The sequence below is a fragment of the Phaenicophaeus curvirostris genome, chromosome 5 (genome assembly GCF_032191515.1).
Source record: "Phaenicophaeus curvirostris isolate KB17595 chromosome 5, BPBGC_Pcur_1.0, whole genome shotgun sequence".
In the NCBI taxonomy this organism is placed as follows: domain Eukaryota; kingdom Metazoa; phylum Chordata; class Aves; order Cuculiformes; family Cuculidae; genus Phaenicophaeus; species Phaenicophaeus curvirostris.
In genome coordinates, this window is record NC_091396.1 from 5,370,182 (window position 1) to 5,392,243 (window position 22,062).

Below are 22,062 nucleotides of genomic sequence, written 5' to 3' on the forward strand. Positions count from 1 at the left end.
TAATGTGCAAAGAAACACTCCAATAACATGATACATCATGTTATTTCTCAAAGTAAATTTCGGTTTGGTTTTACAATTTGAACCGTTGAATTGAATTTTGAAAGATGATGTTCAGTTGCTTTGTGGAAGAAGTATTCTGCTCTATTTTGTCATGCTTAGTATTAGGTTACTAGACAGACAGTTGCAGTTGACTTAAAATGGTGCACTAAAAATATTGAAGAATCTAGCCTTGAGGAAGCAGGGCAGTAAAATGGCAACAAGAATATTTATTTAGCACAGAATCATCTGGGGATGTGGAGATGCTTTCAGAAGTGTAATATATCACAGGACAAATTTTATTTTATTACTTTTGTCTCTTACTGCTTCTATTGATCTTTTTCATATACATTTTAGAAAATTGCTGCATATCTGTCCTTAGAGCCATAAAATAAGCTTGACATCAATAACAGTTTCATGTATGTCTTTTTAGCAGTAAAGTAGAATGGGCAGGTTCTGTCCATTCAGTAGGCTTTCTGGATTAATTTAATAAAATATAGCTTGTTTGTTTGTTTAGGTCAAAATTTATTAATCAAGGTGGATAACTTGAACATTCAAACATAAATTCCATTATTGGGGTAATACAAATGAAATTATTAGTATTTTTCACTGTGATGCATTGTACTAATTTTAAGAAGCTGATGTTTCATTTTTCAAAAAAATTTAGCATCTCTAGCCAAACAGCAGTTGAGTTCACCCTGAAAGCATACAGATGAATGGCCTGCTTCTTGAGTACAAATGCCTACAACTTGATTGCTTATCAGTCAAGCAAAACACCAAGCACCAAGAGAATTTACCATCATATAACAGCAAAGAGCGAGCCCACTGCTAAGAGTTCAGTGCCTTCTGAGTGATCTGCTCTGCCTTCCAAGTTCACCTTAATCTTAATTTTGCAAGGGCTGTATGACAGAGCGCTTGGTACTTGAAAAGATTCACTGCAATATCAGTTAAAATAGCCTAGTGACAAACTCTACAATATTAGTTCACTGCTTGATAAATATGATATAGTATGCAAATATACACACACATACAAACTTACACACAGTATATATGTATGCCTTTATATCTTTTACATCCTTTCTTCCTGATACATTCATTATTCTTTTTAAGGTTCCAGATACTTCTCTGTTTTGCCTTTCTTTCCTCTCACTGTACATTTCCTGCCAAATTTGAAAGGATTCGTTCATGCTTTGTAGAGTGCTTTGAAAAAAACCCCATCTATAAACCTAAATTCCAAAGTTCATGGTTCTTTATTCAGACTCAGCTCTAAGTAGTAGTTTGGTACTAGCAGGATTTGGAATTTCGACTACGCTAGGCAGCTGTGATGGTAATTATGTTTGTAAAGTATCTCTTACGTAGGAAATCTCTAGAAATATAAATCGGGAATAACACAATCAGCTGTTAGATGACCTGAGATTTAGGCTCTTCCTGAACTGAAAGTAACCTTTATACATATCACAGAATATCTGAAGCATAGATTAGATTGGAAGCCACTCACAAAGATGCTGAACTACCCAGCAAAGGATTTGTCTACCAGTCTCGGAAGTGGTTGCATCCTGACTGCCCATTCCTCATGGAATGAAAATTTTCCAGGACAGGTCTTTTTCCCAAAGTTCACTCCTGCCAGATTTGTCCTTCTCTGACTCCAGCCAGCTGTAACAGGACTCCAGTGGCATTTGGCAGGCTTTGTGTTAAATAAGTCACATCCTATATCCAATGGGTATAGTTCACTGAACCAAGAAGAGTTTTCCACTTTTATAGATGATAGCGTCACACCTGAGTACAGAGAAAAAGAACAGAACCTCTGCTGCTCCCTTATTTTGTTTGTGTGCTTTCTCTTTGCTTTTTTCAGCTGTTCTCTAAACCTGCCTCAGCAACTGGTATCTGATTATTCTGGTATTTGGCTTGCATAGTTGGATTGTTATCAACCACGACCTTGTGCGTACTTGGCTGAGTAAATTCAATCAGCTAATGAAATTGTGGTCTTTCCATCAACTAATTATCAAATGGCTCGTATAGTTCAGGTAGCCCATCTCTTTTCCAAAGCTGCACATTTTTGTTTATCCAGGCAAATCTGTGCCTGGCCCCTTCCCTGCCTTTCCTGAATAATCCTTTTTTTTCCACTTGACATGTATATACTCTTTATGTCTGTCTAAATATTAGTGAACTTCACGGTCATTTTACTGACCATCTTGTTGAAAGTAAATCAGTAAAAAGGTGTTTGAAAAGTACAAGAGAAGCCAGTATGACTTTCTCTCATGCTGCCCAGTGTAGCAGTCTGACACCTGCTGATTTACGAGGTGAACAAAGATTGTGTCAAGGGAGGATGACTGTGCTTCCTGAGGCAGTGACCAGGAGGAGCTGTAGTTTGCATTTTGGGTGGAGAACACCGAACAAAGCAAAGGGCATGCAATGAGCATCTCTAAAGGGTGAATTTGCCCACCCTCTTTTTCTCCGTAGCTTCCTGTAGCAGTATATAACTTTTGAGCAAATGGAGATGTCGGGCTGAAGTCCCTTTGAATTCCAGTCCTCTAGGAAACTGCTGTAGATTTAATTACAAGGCAGCAATGGGCACTATACCTGCTGCTGTATTTGATCATGAAGTACAATTTATGCTTTTTCTTGTAAGTGTTTAACACCCACTGAAGCCGATGCCTGCATGTGAGGCCAGCTACCGGCTAGTTTGGGATGAATGTGAGCACCCAGTAATTTGAGCCAAAATGCAGAAAAGTTACTATATCACAGCTACGCAATAGAAACTGCTGTCTCGTATGCTTTCTGAAGACACTTTGAGCTGCATTCCAATTGCTACTGCAGAACAGGCTGAAGGCTACTCTGCACTTCTGTTATCCTGACAATGTGTGGACTACCATGCTCGCAGAAATAGGCTAGTGGGGGGCTTTATCTGTGATAATCCTAATGTAATATGGGAGTACATATTGTTTTGGCCCATATAAGTGCATACAGCATACTCCATTGAACGGAACTGTGTTTTCATTCTTTAATTAAGAGCTTCTCTTACCTGTGATATGGGGGGACAGGAGTTTGCATTTTTGGTATTGTTATATTCTTTCCTTTTATACAAGTTATGGTACATTCTCTCTTTTTCTGCAGTGGTGTTCCCTTTGGTACCGATGGAATGATTTTTTTTCCAATTTTTTTTTTCTTGACTGGAGGAGAAACAGGGAAAATCACGAGAGAGAAAAGCAGTGGAAGAAGGCAGAAGTACCCACTGCTAAGGCACTTGGTTTTGAACCTCTTCCATCTTTTTATGCTGTAAAGTTGAAGAGGTCAGCTGGTCAGTAAACAAATTGTACGGATGTTCTTAAAACATTGGTGTTTGTTACTTATTGATAGTGTTGAGGTGAAGAGGGAACAGGGATTACCTACTTGATATCATTGCAGTCAGTTACTTCTGAGTTGAAATTCTCAGAATTTGAGAATTTGCTCATTCTCAAATGGGGGATGAAGTCTAAATGAGGTGTTTCTGTTTTAACTGAGTCTCCTTTTATTGAAAGCTAATGGGAAGATAGGATGAGGGGGAAAGAAGGGAGTACAGTATATTATACTTATGGTTGCATTACAGTAGGCTGTATTGTATGTATGCGGTGAGAACAATATTTAGCTGTGAAAGCATGGATTATTCTGCACCAGGGCAACATCAGGAAATGTGCCTATTAAAATACTAATGCAACAGTAATATTAATATTCTCAATATACAAAATTATAATTTTTCTATAAAGCAATAATAAAAAATCTCAAAATTACTGTTGTATTAGTATTTTATAAAATATCATATACTGAGGTATATATTAATATTGTGATTTTTTAATTACTGCTTTATAGAAAACTTAAATATTTGTGTATCAAGAAATAATATTTAATATGAATGTGATTTATTTGGGAAGGTGACTTTTGTATCTCTTCATAGTCAAATTACTTTCCTTTAAATTTGTATGATAATTACTCATTTTTCTTTATTTGTGTTTTTACTTTAATAAAAATTTTATGTATTTATAAAATAAAATAATAATTACTGTATTACACTTGGAAGTAAAAGGAATTTGCTAACCATGAGGGTTCCACACTGCGGTACCTGCTTTCCTATAACACAGTGAAGTATTGTATTGCGCTACAAAAAATTAGAATAATCAAGGTAATTCCTTCCACTCTGTAGGAGAGGAGGCTGGAACCAAAGCTGTCCAGCTTTTCGTGAGTCTTGTAGCAGATAGGCTAAAGAAAGACTAGAATTTTCAGTAACGTACAGCACAGAATATCTGAAGCTACTGTTGGTGTGCCACCCTCACACAGGCTCTTTTGCCCATTACTGCCTGGATCTAGAGAAGAACAAAAGGAACTTAGAAAAATGTCAGACAGATTCCACACCTTCCACTCAAATAGGCTCTAGCTCTGCTAAGTCCTTTTCCTTCCTGAGGATGTCCATAATAGCCTCACTAGGAGAGGAGATAACTCTAACTGGGTGAGGAAAAAGAAACTGTACCCTATAAACCCACAGGCAGTGGGTATGTGGCTTGCACGTGTCCAGGAGCACAGTGTCAAGCCAAGTCAGTGGCTGCTGTCCTGCTGCTCTTCATGGAGCTCTTTAGTGAGCCTCCCATGTCCCTCCAACAGGATCACAAAAATGACAAATCCAGCAGATTTATCATTTTGACTTCCTGTTCTCTACAGATCTATCATCAAGGAAGACACACATCAGAAAAAAAAGCAACTTCTCTGCAGAGTAATTAATTCTGTTCAGGAAAGGTCTTTTTATGATAAAGGCTTTTACTTCAGAGGAACAACTCTGCATTACAGAGATCTGTTCACATTGGCAGAAACCCTCAAATCAATAGATTTGATTTTTTTTTTTACGTATGGACTCTTAATGATGGAGGTTTCCCACATAGTTTTAACCTTAATGGCATCTTAACCTAATTTTCCTGATAAAATTTTTATTAAAAATTCAGTAACCATTCTTCTGTTTAACACTGTTGCTACCCTGCAAGTAATTTGGGAGACAAGATCTATTTATGGGAATGCATTAGCAAAATGTGATCCAGCCACAATTTAGCTTTCTTGTGTTAACTTTCTTTGAGCAAGAGGAAGTCTACAATCAAGGTTTGTAACTGCTAGTTCTGTGTTACTGGTCCACCCCAAAAAGAGTTTTGATTTTGAAGGGTCTAGACCACAGTGGATGTCCTAGATCTGATAGCCTATGAGATGTATAACAAAGCCTAAGCACCAAAGTGGGTAGTTTCATGACAGCATGGGCACTCCAGTTGATTGACTGTTCAGCCGCTGAGCTGCTCCCTGTTGGGTTGTCTTGTCCATAAGGCATAGGTCCAGAACTGATTTTCCATAATTAATCTCTTCTGCTAAGGCTTAAAGGAAAAATCTTGTTGTCAGAAATGAATGAATTTTGATAAAATGTTCCAAAAGGTTTCAGCCAGAGGCAGCACTGCTGGAGAAAACAGTTCAAATAAGTGAAGTTTGGTAAAATTGCTAGCAATTGACGCTGAGTTCCTATTATTAAAGGCATTGAGCATTCTTAAGGTTCTGAGTAGTGCTATCAGTACTGCATATGGTACTTTGAGCTTTTTCTGGCAGTTATGGAAAGTAGCCTTTAGACAAACATTTTGATTTTGTAACTACACTTGTGATTTTGATGTTCCTCCTTCCTGCAAGCCTACAATGCAGGGATTAGAGGGCTTGTAGAAGAACCATCTGGGGAACAGCAGGATAGTACCGGCAGTCTTCCTTGGGGTTTTCTTGCATAAAAATATAAAAGTGAACAACCTTCTCTGAATCTACCAAAGCCTGAGCAACAAAGACAAACACTGCTAGTCTGCATGGCAGAGGGCTTTTCAGCTTCTGCAAAAATTGAAGAGGAGTACTCAGTTTTTGCCTTCTGCAGCCATTGCTCAGCTTCTTCCCCGAGTCCATTGTCCTTCCGACATCTATATAACAAGCTAGTGCCTGGGTGACTCCTCCAGCACTGGGAAGTACAGAGTTCTTTCTTACAGGAACCTGTAGCACAGCAATTTCTCAGAGTTCCCTGTACAGATATTGGGGTTTTTTTAGGTTGCTAAGACGTGACACCTAAAGGATAGGGGAATTTCAAAATGCTCAACAAGTAAGTACTAGCACGCTTGCATACATGTAGATATGGATACGTAGGAAGGAATAAAAAGATAGAGAGGAAGTTTTGACACATGGCAGGCATCCCAGTCTTTCTCTCCCAGATGCAAATAGCATGCTTGCCTCTGCCTGTAGATGTCAAGACCTGGCTGCTGCTGCACTGGCAAAACACAGTTTTTGCACCAATGGGAAAATTTTTTACATGGCCAGCCTTGTCTCATAAGCCTTTCTCTGCTAGTAATCTTAAAAGAGAAGAGAGGAAAACACCACTTTGCTGTGCAAACATAGGAATAGGATTTATTTTAAGCAGCAGACATTTCACATTAGTAAGTCTGCAGTATTGATTACAGTGGCAAAGAATTTAAGAACTCTTAACTGAAGCCCTTTTATCTACCTATCCCCATCAGGCCCCTAACGACTTTCAATTGACTCGCTTGATTGGTATAGACAATAAACTTTTTTATTTTTTAATGCCCTTTATGACTTCTTTTATTATAAGACCCCTGTGTAGTTCTTTCCCAGTGCAACGTGACACATATTATTGACAAACTATTTGCTTTTTTGCCACTATTTTTCTGCTTTTGCCCTTTATATCTACTCAGCCACCAATTCTAATTCTTTTGATGGAGCTTGTGCATAGATAATTAGGAGGCGTTACTGGGCAAGAACCGTGCTTTCTCCACACCACTGCCTTGTGCCAGTCGCAGGAGTGCTTAAAATGTTCTGCTACCATCTTCTTTAAACTCCTTGAGCATTTTTCTCCCCATGTTACCCTCTATAAAACAGTATGATGTGCTACGAATTATATATTTAGAGTAAGGTGGATCCACCCATCGATTCAGTCAAGAGATTTGATTATGTGCTTTTTTGCCTCTAAGTGATTGACAATTGCAAAAGATTCTTTATAATGCTTAGTACTTTATTCACTTTAGTTTTCTTTTTAGTACATTGGAAAATAAATCTAAAATGTTTCTTCTTTTATCTAGCACTTTAATTCTTTTCATAGCATTTGTAACATCTCTTTGCCAACGCTCCATCTGTGATTTTTGCTTGCAGGAAACACTTTGCAATTGTGTTATTAGTTTAGATGTGGAGAGCTGCTGTTTAAATATTAATTGTGAATTCCCTCATAAGTGCAGTCAAACCCACTGAGCAACTTGGAAAGTTCAATAAATATCTAGGCAAGAGCAGGGAGCACATTGTGGGTAGGGCCTGCTCTTAGTCTTATTGGAGTTAACAGTGCAAAACAGATCATGTCCTGATGCTTTCCGTTTCCTTTCCTCCTCTTACCTCACTTACCCTCCTTGTCAACACATGACAAAAAGAAAAAAGAAAAGAATAATGTTAAAGTGTGAGCATTCTTCTTGCACAATTAGAAGGCTTCCTGCTAAACCTCCTGTAGGTGACAGGACCATCACACAATGCTTAGAAGAAAAGATGTGAAAGTCGTCATTTGTTTAAAATCCTAGTTATTGTGCCAGAGCATTGTAATTGTAAGACTGATATTGGGTATAATTAAAAGACAATTAGCCCCATTAAAATCGTACATTATATTTTTGCCTCTCTTCTTTTTCCAGATGGTTATTAATCTTTTATTGGTGAGGTGGTTTGCCTACGGTGTAATCTGATATTTTTTCCTAATGTCGTTTAAGTGAGTTTTTTTTGTGTTTGCAGGTGGACTGAATTTTAATATGTTGAATTGTGTTACTTGCTTAGAATTTAGATGTTAATATCTTGCAAATTTATAAAAAAATTAAAAAAATGTAACACCCACATATTTATTTTATTTTTCAGCATTCTGTGAAGAAGGGTGCAGATATGGTGGAACTTGTGTAGCCCCTAACAAATGTGTCTGCCCTTCTGGATTCACTGGAAGTCATTGTGAGAAAGGTAAAGCTTAATTGAAGAACACTTTCTTCTTTAGTAATAAGAAACACGATATGCTGAATCAAGAAATAATTACTTTCTATTCATTCCTTTTGCTTGATATTTTCTCTTTATTGAAGATGTAACTGTTCCATAGCTGCCTTTTCCTAACTGAAAGCTACCTGTAAATTGCACATGGAAAGTTTTAGACAATCAGGGATGTATCTGCTTTTGCTTCTGGTGGACACTTTTAGTTAGAGGGTACAGCAAATGAATGATATTTACTCCTACTGTTTCTAGTGGTGCAAACTCAATGTTACTGTTTGCTTTTCTGAATCTATTGTGCAAATTAGACCACAATTTGAATGCTTACTTCTCACTTACAGTTATTGAATTCTTAAGATCTGTTTTTTTTAAGTCACTGATGCCACTGCTTTTCATATAATCACAGTCTATTGAAATATATCTTATGAGTGATGATTTGATTCTACCTTTCCCCAGATTTTTTGCATTTCAAGATTTACTTCTGACAGCCTCATAGGCTCAACTTTCTGTTCGTTTTACAAAGGACCAGTTTTTTGCCTATCTTACATAAGAAGGAAGGGATCTTACAGAATTCTCTGTAGGGCTCTTATTAGATTGTTTATACAGCAGATTTGGGATTTTTATTTTGCTTGGTATTTATTGAGGTTGTATTTCACTTAACCCAATAACAGAGGTTTTTGCACTGTGTGTTAATAAACCTTTTTGGTTTGCCTTTACTGGTGGAAATGAAGTGGATTGTTAGTGCAGGTTGCATGGTGCTAGTATGGATGAGATTATAATTACTGATTTTATTTTAAGGAAGAAAAAAAAGTAATCAAAAAAATAACTGCTAAAGAATAAGTTAAATCACTGGAATCACTTGTTACTCTGAGATTGTTCACTAATCTGTGTGTAGCAGTATCTGTTTAATACATGCCTGTTCTACTATAATACAAAGTAATTTAAGCCCAGTTGTCAACAAATTTGCTTCAAGTAGCTTCTGAAAACTTAAAACTTTTTATGAATGTCTTTAAATGACTGCATACCGAAGTCCCATATTTCATAGTTGTGAGTATTGTTTCTGGGAATTAACTAGAACTTTAATATTTTTGTATCATCTTCAATAAATTTGAGTACCCTATTTTTTTTTTTGTTTTTTTGCCTGTAGTTGTTAGGTTAATTGTTTCATATACAAATAAGCTCCCAAACCTTCTGACATTCAGCAGGAAGTACCAGCAATATGCTTGTGGAAGAAATACAAAAAGGACCTGCCTTAAAGCCCTATAACTCCCCAACCTCTAATCCTGTAGTTACCCCTTTCCCATGTATAGTTTGCTCGTTGCTTTCCGAAATGTGTATTAGTCAGAGGAAACAGTACTTTCAGATGGTTGCAGGATACTAGAGATTTGTCCTATGTATGTGAAAATATGATACTGCAAAATCAGTACCTGCATTGCCCAAAGGTGCCCTGCCTACCTGGGGAGCCAGCTTTCGGCTTGGCTGCCTGTTTCTTTCACCTACGAATCTTAAAACTACCTTTTTTCCAATAGCCGTAAAGGGACTTTCATAACTAGAACACAGAGTCTTTAAATTGTTGAAGTGATGGTTTAAAATTGATAAATGGATGACATAACTGTTGGTGGCTCCAATGTTTTTCATGTCTTTTGTATTGTTTTGATCTAAAATATGAGTTAGCACACCAAGTAAAGGCAACATGGCAGGCATGGTACTCATTATTTCAAGAAATTTAGAGGTAGATGTCAGAAGGAGCTAGCTTCTGTGTATAAAATCTATACAACCAGAAGGAAGTTCATTTTTTTTCTTTGGACATGTATAAGATTTGCCAGTATGCTACAAGTCAAGTGAATGATGGTAACTTTGATAAATCTGAGGTGCAGACTGGTTTGAGAATGACTAGGGCTTTGCATATGAACAGCTGTCACGCTATTGTTGTGTTAGAGGGTTTGAAAACTTTAGCAGATATACCTTATGTCATATGCATATTTCAGCGGTGAAGTACATATCAGATCTATGTGAGAACAGATTCATCCATCTGAAGATTCATGTCCTGGATAAACTAAATGTTCATAATAGAAAGATAAGTAATCATCTGAGAAGCAGGCTTTTCTTTGCTTACCTGGTTACTTCGTGAAGATCTAGGGCTGTTGGGAAGAGGACTTTCAGTAAAGACCTTCCTCATAGTATCCCTGCAGTTTGCTGCAGTATTTTTAGAGGACATCTAATGTATTCAAAATCAATTTTTGTTTTGTTTCATTTTCCTGTTGTCTGTGATGTTAGAAACAAGCACTTTCTTATATTTAACAAACAGTAGCACTCCCTCAGTCATTATGATATAGACCAAAGATGGTGAAATGGTGGGACATCGCTTTAAATCAAAGCTTAAATGTTCCTGGCAAAATTTTGTCTGATGGAAGCTTGTGGTGAACTGATGCATATCAGAATTAAAATGGTGTTTTGGTAATGTATTCTATTCACCACGGTGCTTTTAAAAATGTCCTTCAAACTGACAACACAGCAATTCCTTATACATTATTTGTGAGCTGAAAGGACTTGTCACTGGCTAAAACCAGTATGACCCAAATTGGCTTCGACATCGTGTAAAGGGTAAAAATGAACCAGTAATTAGAAATACTGTTGAAAAGCAGGTGCTTTTACTTCTGAATATGAATCATATGTTACTCATCATTTCTGACTGCCTGATTGAAATGATATTAGGTTAATTAAAAATTCAGAGATATTTGAGAAGGGTAGGATTTATGTTGGTAATTTACTCAGGTGAAATTAAAATACACATTTAATGCTTATGTACAAATACATAATTCAACATGCTGCTAAGAAGAATTATCTCTTGCCAGTTGCTCTCCTAAAATGAGGAATCATCTTAACAGTTGTGGTATTGTCTTTTCTGTTTGAAGGTGAACCACATATTGATATCCAGGGATAGTGTCAAGTAATTCCTTCTTCCATCCGTTCTTTATAATGCTGTTTCTTTATGTGTGCGCTTGATGCTTCTTAGAGATTTTTTGTCAATTTTTATTTAGGATCTGATTTTATCTTCTGATCAATTATTTTTGTTTGTTTTGTGTTTAGCTCGCCAGGGCTGAAATCAATGATTTTTGTGATCATTACCATTTGTAATCATATTTAACACAGTTGCGATACCTGTGCTAGAAAGATTTTATGTTAGAATTCTTGCTGACATCGCTATATGGTTCCAGCAAGTACGTGCCTGATGGCTGAATTAGAAATGCACATCCTTAACTGTATGCAACACTGTTGGCTTAAGCCCAGGTGCATCCTTGGCAGGGATCCCTGTTAAAGGCTTCCGAGAGACATTTTGGTGTGCAGAGAGGAATGCAAACAGTAATCTGTGAGAGTTGTTGGCAGCATGGCCTAGAATGCCCTAATCTTCTATCCAGTGATGTTTTCTCCGTCTTATATTTTTGCAACAATAAAAAGAAAAATCCCATCATTCCCTGAGCTGCTTCTCTCTGTGGATGAGCCATAGGTCAGCAGAGCATTAATGTTGGTTTTGTAGACGGCATTCACCATTATTCTCTATTTGTGGAATGTTTGCACTCCTGCCGCTGGTGAAGCGGCAAGGATGAGATAAGCAGGACTATCTATGATACCAAAGGAAGTAGTTAACGTGACTGAGGGTCCAGAAGTTGCAAGCGTTCCTTGAACACCTACCTCTATGTGGTAGAGCCCTTTGCGTGAGCCTAAGAAATACCTACCAGCTCTGGGCTGGTGACCAGTGGGTGGCAGAAATTTCAGCTAAGGGACTAAGTTACAGTGTCTGGCTGTACAAATTATAACTTTGGGCATTGAGCAGGAAACAGCAGAAGGGTTAAAGCTGTGAGCTCCCAGCTAGGGGTGAGTTGAAAAAAAAAGAAGTGCAGTATTATTCCAAAAGCTGCAGGAACATTTTTGGCAGTGATGGGGCATCACCTCCAAAAGGGATTCAAAGCAATTGCACCAAATCTTTGCTCCTCTGGTTTATGAAAGCTGAACTGGTACTCAACAAATGCAAAATATTATTTGGGCAGATTGGAAGGAAGTTGTGCAGGCTGGAACTCAGGTAAATATTCTTGTGGTAGCTGCATCTGTGTTTATAATCTTTGTAAAGTACCAGTGAACAGTTTTCTCACAGAATGACTGAATGCTGTTTGAGAATGCTGACTGCTGGTTGTAAACAATCAGAAGTAAGGGTAAGACATGGCAGTGAAGCATCAGGATGTGATAATTACTGGCGTTATTCTTTGTGTTGCTTTGGACTGTGTACAAACGGTTGTCTGATATTGGGGTGAGAGGTCACTTTTCAGTATGTGCCACAGCTGAGAAATGTGCTTTGAATCCCAATAATTATATTGGAAGTGGGGAGAAAAAAAATCAACACTTGCAGTATTGCATTAGTTATACATGGATTCCTCTGTGCAGGTGTAGATATCACAGGTGTGCAATGAACTGTTGCTCTGTTTAAATCTTAAAGGTGGATATGTCATGCATATGCCATAAAAATGAGGAGGCCTTTAGCTGATTTGTTTCATACCAGTTGGCAGTATCTGGAGTTGTTGTCTAAGAAGCTGTATACTACTTTGTGTACTCATCTCTTAAATTGCCTCTTCTAGAATATATTGTCTTCTGCAGTCCTTTGGATAAAAATCCTTACAGTCTGTGTACTTTGGACCCTGGAAACAGCAAAAAGGAAAGGGAGAATTGTATTTCCATACACTATTTCTTTGATTCCTGAACAGGATCAATCTTTAGGTGTGCAGCTATCAAAGACATTTCAGTTGGGGAACCTGGTTGAAAAAACAAACAAACAAAACCCAAAGCAAAATAGAAAAAGAGATTTTTTTTTTCTTTTTGCGGTGAGTACGGAAAACTAAATGTCAAAACTCCCTGCCTTTCTCTATCTAAAATCTTTTGTAAAATACAAAGCAAGATTTATTTTGGGAAACAAACCAGCTGTGTAGCTCTGGGCACAAGGCTTTACATGAGATTCTTTCTAAAGCCTCTCATTTCAAGGTGAGGCAAAGCCAGTGTAGTGCAAGATGGGGGGGTGAAGCGCATGATGCTTAGCTTATTGTGGTTGATATGACACTCCGGAGGATGTGAGAGATCCAGAGAAGGCAGATGCTCCAGGTGGCTGAGGTTACTCTGCTCCATTTACTGCCAAGCTGCTGCATTTGCCCCAGTGGTGCTTATCACAAAATGGCATGGGGTGATATCTTAATGTGAAAGAAGAAACAAAGCTGCCAAATGTAAAGGTATCAGGAAATAGATCAAAGAACATCTACTGGAAAAATCTGATTAAACCCATCTCTGAGGATCAAGGGGACATCTGTCTGCAAATCAACAAATAACTCTTAGTGGAAAAAAACCCCAACTTGTTCTGCCTCACACTACTAAGCCAAAGCAATGAAATCTCCCTGGCCACGAACACCACACATACCCCCAGCTGACCGTGGCTTGAGGAGTCTGTACTCTTTTGTAGTGCTTATGCTGCTTTCGTATACTGCAAAAGTTTAGTTTTAAAGGCCAGGAAAACTACTAAGTAGGCACGGGATTTGAGTTTGCTTTTTTTTTGTGTGTAGTGGCTACTTTTATGTTGCTGTATAATTTATTTGTTATGCTCAGGTGTCTGTATCTATATATTTTTGTTTGTTTATAATGAAAGGAATATCTGCTATATTAATCTTTTATGTTAGCTGAGATGATATCTTGACATTCCCGCTAAAAAATGGTTGTAATATTCTAATGTTTTATTGTTTGTATGACTTGTGGTCATAAAATACCTCTTTCATAGTCCTCTGACTTTGTGAGGGACTTAGTTGTTTAATTTTCTTTCTAAGTCACAAAAAAATTGACTTTTTTTTTCCCTTTGGTCCTCAAACGTTGCACTTGGAAAACTGAGTAGTATTATATTGCTTATCCTGGCTGGGATTGTTGCCTATTCCAGGTTCCTTCAATTTGCATTTCTCCACTCAAATTCTACTTTATCTACCCAGACCAATGTCTAAAAGCCTGCTAGGCATGTCAGGTATTACTGAAAGAAGCAGTTTTATTTATGCAAGAGAAAGACAAGATTTAGCTAGTTGTCATTTAATTTGTGTTTATATTCTTGCAAAGCAATGTAATCAAGAGGTAATTTCTGTTGATCAAACTTTATAGTGCACATAAGATCAAACCCCAGATTCTAAAATCTTTATTCTTTTTTCTTGAACATTAAGAAAAATAGCTTTAGATAGTGTCTTGGCACGCTATCTTTCTTTCTGTCCCAGTTCCTTTTCTGGCTGCTCTTGGATTAATATCTTGTGAAGACCCACTATAGAACATAATGTAGAGCTTACAAAAATAGCTGCTTTGTTTCATTACTCCTTAGCTACCTTAGCAGTGAAATGAAAATACATGTGATGATTAAAGAAATGAATGAAGGTGATTTCCTGAAGTCAGTGACTTTGCATCTTCTTTTTGTAATGGAGCAATAGATTTGAATCCTTTGCTGTGTCTTTCTTGCTGAAAAGCAGACAATGAAAAATCTCAAAAAGAAAATGACAGTAAGTGCTTTGGAATAGAAGAAAAAGAGCGGGGAAATTCAGAAGGAGCTTAATGGCTCACCTAGACCTCTGGAGATAGAGAAGCAATTAACAGAAGGAGAAACTCCTAACAAAATTATTCTATCTCCTTTAGATTCAGGTACTCTGCCAAAGTGTTCATTCTCTTAAAAAGATGTTAGCAGTATAGGCTGTACTGAAATGATATTAAAAATTGACTTTTTTTTTGGTGTGGTGGGGACTAGTAAATGAGAAATGTTCTCTGCCACAGTTGAGTTGAACTTTCAAAAGGCCCTTCACAGGACAAGGCTGAATAAGCTATGTGAATTTTAAGGAAATGCAGGAGCACCATTCAGATGAGTGCTTACATGAGCAATTCCAGATGGCGCATCTTTGCAAGCATTCTTCCCCTGAACATGTTCTGTGAGCTCCCATATGTCCCCATTCCCATGTCACTAGATGCATGTGGCAACTATCAGAGCCAGACAACTGCTGTCTGGCTTGGAGCAACTCAACTTCTAGAGCAAAGCGGAGGAGGAGTAGGACGTAGAGTCAGAGTTCTTGTGTTTCCCTGGGGCTGGCCATGCAGCATGGCCTGTTTCTTAGGAAGCCTTTCAGCAAAGACAGCGCTCCTGAAGCTGCACCTTACCCTGCTTGGCCGCAAGATGTACCTCTGTGAAGGAGAACTTCTCTTTTGGTGTTAGAAGTGCTTGTCAGTAGGATATGATGCATTTCCCCGGACTGAATACAGGTAGAGGGGATGCTCGTATTGTTTGTTTCCATCATCTGCCTGGAAGATACAGAGCACAGTGTAGGGGGTGAAGGCAGTATTCGCAGGCAAAAAGGAACAGACTCTTTTTCCTAGGTGAGAGAAAAGCACACTGTAAGGAATATGGCCTATTTTAGCTAAACAGGTAAAAAATGTTAGGACCTGTCTATGCCCTCTACTTAGCACCTGGAAATCACAGGGGGAAAGGGAGGTTTGTTTCTTTCTGTTTTCTTTTGTTTGTTTCAGCTGCTGCTACACAGGGATTGTTCAGTGTTTATTCATCCATAAGTTCTAATTATGCACTACAAGAGGAACATCATGTTTAGAAAGAGACAGGTAAACCAAGCTGTAGCGAACTCCTAAGCTCTAAATATAAAATCCCCATATTCCCTCTGAATTTACTACAGCCCATATAGCCAAATTTCATGCAAAAGCTTTGCACAAACTTATGTGTTGGAATTTGTTCCCTGCTGGAAGCCATATTTCTTTGTCCTTTTCTTGAAGGGGTCAGTCCCTGGCTCAGCATTCATCCAGTTTATAGCCAGGAACATCTCCCACACCTTCTGTGCACTCATTTCTGCATTGATTTTCCTGTTGGATTCTCAGGACCCAGACAATGGAGTTTAAGTGTTTCAAGTGGCAGGATCGTCACTTGAATATGTTATAGGCAGCAGAGAACAACAGAGCACTCAAAAAATGTGAGCAAATATTTATATTTGAGCAAGTAGATGGTAGATGTATTCATATATTTATGAGTTTTCCATATATGAAGTATTTCTTGTGATGTGAGTTGTACAGAAAAGACAGTTGCTTTAAGAAACCAACTACAAACCACGTCTCCCATTTTACTATGGTTAATTAAAAAAAAACAACCCAACCCAACAAGACTGCTTTGAGTGCAGTAATACTAATTTTATAATCTGGTTTGTCAGGACATTCCGACCCCCCATTTTGGTTCTTCCAGGCAGATGTCTAAATCAGTGAAAACCAAAATACTTCTAAGGAGAAATAGGTAGTACGGTAACTAAATATTAAATAAAAAAATACCTCAGCCTGCCCAACTGCAGGCAGTATTTAGGGGCCGTTACTGAATTTAATAAGCTCTTTGCCACCTTACCTTTTCTTATTAATAGCCTGCTCCAGACTTGAGAATCAACTATGAGTATTTAAATTTGCCAATAACCTAGAAATGAAACTTAAGATGTGCAGAAAAGGTGCAGAGAGGTACTTGCATTTTTTGAGATGGAAATCCTCTTGGCTTCAGTGGGAATTTCACCTTAGTGAAGCCTTAGGACTTGATGCAATTGAATTAGATAAAATGAAAAATAAATGGCTCTAGTGAAATAAAAGAACGTTTAAAGTGGGAGTTTTATATGGAACAAGCTGTATTAGTTGCAGTTGCTAATGATAAATATGCCATCTTAAGCTCATTGATCTATGGTACAAATCTAACTAGCTAATCTAGGAATAAGATCCTATTCAAACTGGGTAGAGAATTCAGTCTGTAGAAAAAATCTGTAGCTCTGAAAAGCTTAAGATATGGAGCCGTATTTCCAATGAAGTTTAATACGCTGAGTGCTAACGTATTTTGTGAGTGATCTCATTGAAGGTAATCAAGGTGTAGTGAGAGAGAATGTGCCTCGGTCATTAGAACCAGTGTCAGAAAATAATTTCTTTTGAGAAATAATGTGACAAGTGAAAGGAATGGAGCAAAACAACATGCCAATGTTTTAGATGTTATTGTGTATTTAATTCTGACAGAAGGTCAATTTTCCTGCATTTCTTCTTTTTATATTTAAGATTTTTTTTTGCCTGCAAAATTATGGTATGAGAGGAACACTTTAAGTTGATTGAAGTGATACAACAGGGGAAAAAAAAGAATAGTTGTAGCAAGCAAGATATTTTCCCATGTTCTTATGAATTCATCACCACAAAAGCAATAGCCACCTCTACTTGCTTTTGTTGAACTGAAATTCAGAGGAAGAGATCAAGACCCAAGTCATATATTCCATGGAAGGCAAATAATATGGCAAAAATCACTCTCTTTTATGTGACTTATGTAGATTGTATTTTATATACATTGAGGGGATAACTAATCCAGTTTTGCTTTAGGAAGCAAGGTGAGAATTTGAGTTAAACCTTTGCTGAAAGGAGTGTCATCCTTTCTTTGTTAACTGAGGTAGCCTCTGTAAGGTCTACAATTGTGCTGAATTTCAGTGCTATTGAGTATCTGGTTTTGTGAGAGTATCACCCATGTTTTCTAACAGTCTGCTCCAGGAATACTGCAGAATTGGGTGGTTGTTACATAGTGCTACAGTGCAGAAAAGCCTATAGCAGAAAGAGATGGGTCATTGAAAAATATACTGAATTAAAATCAGTGTGTGGACTCAAGAAAAGAAGTTTTTCTTTAGGATTATACTTGTATGTGTATAGAGAATAACTGAAATGGGAACTTTTGCTGATACGGAACCATACAAACTTTCTTATCCCTTTCCAAGGCTTTTTCTGTATCCAGCAAAACATTTTTATTGTCTGTAGTCTATTTGATAGCAAAGTGTCTGTTCTGCTGCAGAAAGTACATGATATACCTGAAGGCTTGCCTTCACAGTGTACTGTTTTCTGGATAATTTAGCATATCATGCCTGGTGAAATACCAAAAAATAATAATACCTATTGGGTGTGAAAAAGGCCTGTGAATCCATCTACTACAAAGTGTGGCATTAAAGCCTATTCAGATTCAGACCTCCCTAACTCACTGTAGGCATTCCTACTGCTTTTCTTAGGCTTTGGTTTGTGCCTTTAGTCCCCAGAGAAAGAATATGCAGGATCTTAAAATAATACTGTGCTTAACATAAGGTACATAGTAAGCATAAAAGTAACTTGGTTTGCTCTGGTTGAATATTTGGTTTGGTTTGCTAGGTCCCTGATAATTGAAATAGCTTTAAAATACCATTAATAGTCAACTGCAAGGTGTCAAAGTTCTTTTCAAACTTTTTATACTGTTACGATAAAAATCTGTTCAGTCCTTCACATTTACAGAAATGGAATTCTTCCTAAATACATCAATCATTTTTTTTTCTTGGCTTTTAAAGAAGCGAACATCGGATTTAGCAACTCAGGCAGTTGAATAGCTGGAGTTTTCTACTACTTAAGCTGTGTAACAGCTGAATTATTTCTTTCAACATGTAATATCTACTAAGTAGATCAGTCATTTCAGAGACAAACATAAATGGTGGAGCTTTTTAATGTGAAATAGTGAAATCCCCTTTCTTGTTTGATTTTTTTCTGAAGAGGCATTTTCTATATGCTGGCAATCTAATCTGTGGAATGGTACTCATTTATCTTTTGAATGAGACATGAAATGAAAGCCCTAAACACTTCTGGTCATTAAAGATCCAGTTGAACCTGTATCCTATTTCAGCACAGGTAATTACATTCTGCCTTCTTTAGCAATGTCAGTCTGAGAAATCACTCATTTGAAATAGCTGCCTGGCTAACAGGGAGTGGCTGCCATTCCTTAACTTCATAGACAGCTACATTTCTGTGATTGGTAACAGATCCTTAGAGTTTTTGATGACAATTACATGGCTTTTAATGTGAAAGACTCTTAGATTGAGTACAAGCATGTAGGCGTGCGAGGGTGAGCTCAACACATCTACTGTCATTTTCATTGCATTATCTTTGAAGTAGTGATATCTCCAATGTGGACGGCAGAGTTCACCAGGGCCAGTTACAAATTCTTAAAGTACCTACTGCATCTTCTTGTTGTGAGCTCATAGGCAGTGGGGCTTTTTGAACTGTGAAGAGTAGAGGGGCACTCAAACTCTGATTAGGATCTTGTGCGTGACCCTTAAGTGGGCTGCAGCCACCCAGCTTCTTTATAATAGCCTACTGGTTAACGACCAGCTTGGGCTGTAGGTACTACTCAGTTTAGAGAGATTAAACAGATGATTCTCATTTCCAAGATAATATTTAAAAAGTAGCTAGGATGGGTCTGTCTTTGGTTGATTATTCTCTTGAGTGTTACCAAAACATTGAAGCAGGTCTTCTGTTTGATCAGTCAGAAGGCGTGGCCAGTACATATATTTTCCTTGCTTATATGGCCACTTATGAAGACTGAATTCCAATGAAAAGATATTTTATGAAGATCTCCTAGGTTCCCATTGATGCTTTGGAGCATGGGTAATACTACAGTGTGGGAGAAATGTATAGTCATTCATACTGGTTTGATAGGAATGGTTGGACTCGATGATCCGGTGGGTCTCTTCCAACCTGGTTATTCTATGATTCTATGTAAGGAAAAAGTTCTCTCTGGCAATTCTTTGTGATTATGTTTCCTAGAAAGAGACTGTTTCCTCTGTGTTTGTTTTGGTGGGGTTTTGGTTTTGTTGGTTTTTTTCCTCTCTTTGCCATAAACTGAATGAAGAATGTCCCATGAGCTGTGCCAGCCCCTGCAGAAAGTAATTTTAGTAGTGTAACAAGACAGTTTATTTCACAACAGAAAGAAACTTTCTACAACAGCTGTCCTGCCCACCTCTTGTGACAGCCCTACCTCAGGAAAGCCTATCCATCTGTCCAAAATGTATTAAGAACAAGGGGGAAAAACTCTCTACATACCACAAGGCATTTTTGGTTTGTGCCTGTTACAACCCAGGCAGATTGTGTATCTTACAGTTAATGAAAGCTGCTTTTTGAGATGGGACTTCCATTGCCTGCTAAAGCCTATCTTTCTGTCCCTCACTTTTAATTGTTTTGTTCTCACGCTTGAAACATCCAACCCAGAGTTTTTCAATTCTTCACATTAACTGCATGGAGAAGCAGAGAGTTAATTCATACCTTAGAAATTTTCTTCCTTAGAAATTTTCTTCCTTAGAAATTTTCTCATCTGAAATCTTGTTTCTTTTCCATCCTTTTTATAGGCTTCACAGATGATGCAGTTTGTGAGATGTCTGTGCTGATAGCAATAATAACTCCTTCAGCTGTCCCTTTAATCATTTATAAGCTAGGGAGTCAGATACAGTGCGCTAATGCCCAGATATTCCTAAGGCCTCTCTTTTGAGATGACTGAATCATATGATTCTTATTGAGGAGAGCTTTGATTATATTTTTTCCTGTCTCCCCACCCACCATCTTTTCTCAGCAGGCTTTATTAGGTGTGTTCACTACTGAATAAGATGAAAGAAAGTTACGTGTATAGATGGATGGTGGTAGATCACTGAGGATACAGAATCTAATCAATAATGACCAGAATTTCCTGATATGTAATGTCTGTCTGACTGATTCGACTGTGGGGGATTCTTTCAGATCCCTCCATGATGTACAGTTTGCAAATGTAAAAATAATTAAATATGAAGTTACACAAGGAGGTAGTCCACTACTCACGTGTCCAGCTACTACAAAAAGATGTGCATCTTTGTTAAAGTTGTAGGTTGTCCTAGTGCTAGTAATACTTTCCTTTCTGGGTGTTAAATAAATTAACTGGTGTGTAAAATCATAGAGTAATAGAATGGTTTGGGTTGGAAGGGACCTTAAAGATCATCCAATTCCAACATCTCTACCAGGGCGAGGGGCACCACTATTAGACTAGGATGCTCAAAGCCCAATCCAGCCTGGCCTTGAACATCTCCAGGGATGGAGCATCCACTCATTATTATACCTTCTTGTGACAGTCAGCAAAATGAAATTGGTCACTTATTAGTCCACTTGCTGAACAGCTTCAAAAGTGAACTCCTTCACTGTAAAAATAAATTGCAATAGCTCCTTTTGGAGGAAATTCTCCCAGGACGGGAGAACATTCAAAAGAGGACATGCAGTACCTTTGAGATTGGTACTGTATTGACTCTTGTGGAACAGTGGAAGACCACCTCAATTCATTGCATTTAATGTGATAGTTTTCATGAATGCTAAAATCAATGTAGCTGAAGAAACTCATATATAGTATATTCACATTTCTGTATTTCATGTTTCACTCTTGTTTACATTAGTGTGTATAAAGCGCCAGATTTAAAGGTCGTCAGCAGTTTTTCTAAGCCAAATTGAGAAATAATATTAAGAATGTGTTCAGGGAAGAATTTTCTGTCAGTCAAAGCTAAAAATAACAAATTCCATAAACTGTCTGCATAAGCAACAGCAAATTTCAGTTTTCCACTGAAGGAATTATAGTGTTTTTAAGATGTGAAGAAAGGGGTCCAACCAAACCAGGAACCAACTCCTTAATTTTTTCTTTTTTTTTTCTATTGGAATATATCACTTCTGAGCATAAATAAAACATGATACTTAACCTAAGCTGAAGAGTTGACCATACCTGAATTGTAACGTAGAACTCAAAATACGCTGTGAAGTTGTAAAGCCTTATAGGCTTTCTTGTTCATAACCTTTTGGTTTATTCTGTCAGTTGTATTGATACGGTCTGAGAATCTTGACCTATTAAATTTGGTGAAAAAGGACTTCATAAACACTTAATTTATCTAACAGAGTCATAAAAGGCTTTCATTGTCTTTATCCCACTGAGTTGTCTTGCACTATGAGTAGTCATATTGATTTCAATTGTCTAGAAATGATGTAAAGTGCAGCTCAGCATTATAGTGGGTGGCTGAAAATACTAGCCAAGGATAAATTAATCCAAACAGCACAACTAATAGAAGAACT

The 22,062-nt window shown here is 37.6% G+C and overlaps 1 protein-coding gene across 3 annotated transcripts in view; it reads left to right on the forward strand.

The window, feature by feature from the left end:
* Nucleotides 1-22,062, forward strand: part of NELL1 (neural EGFL like 1) — a 297,253-nt gene that overhangs the window by 223,204 nt on the left and 51,987 nt on the right. For all 3 annotated transcript variants that reach the window (XM_069857451.1, XM_069857452.1, XM_069857450.1), the window contains exon 15: nucleotides 7,969-8,064. In XM_069857451.1, coding sequence (XP_069713552.1) covers nucleotides 7,969-8,064 — 96 coding nt within the window. The remainder of the gene's footprint in view (nucleotides 1-7,968; nucleotides 8,065-22,062) is intronic.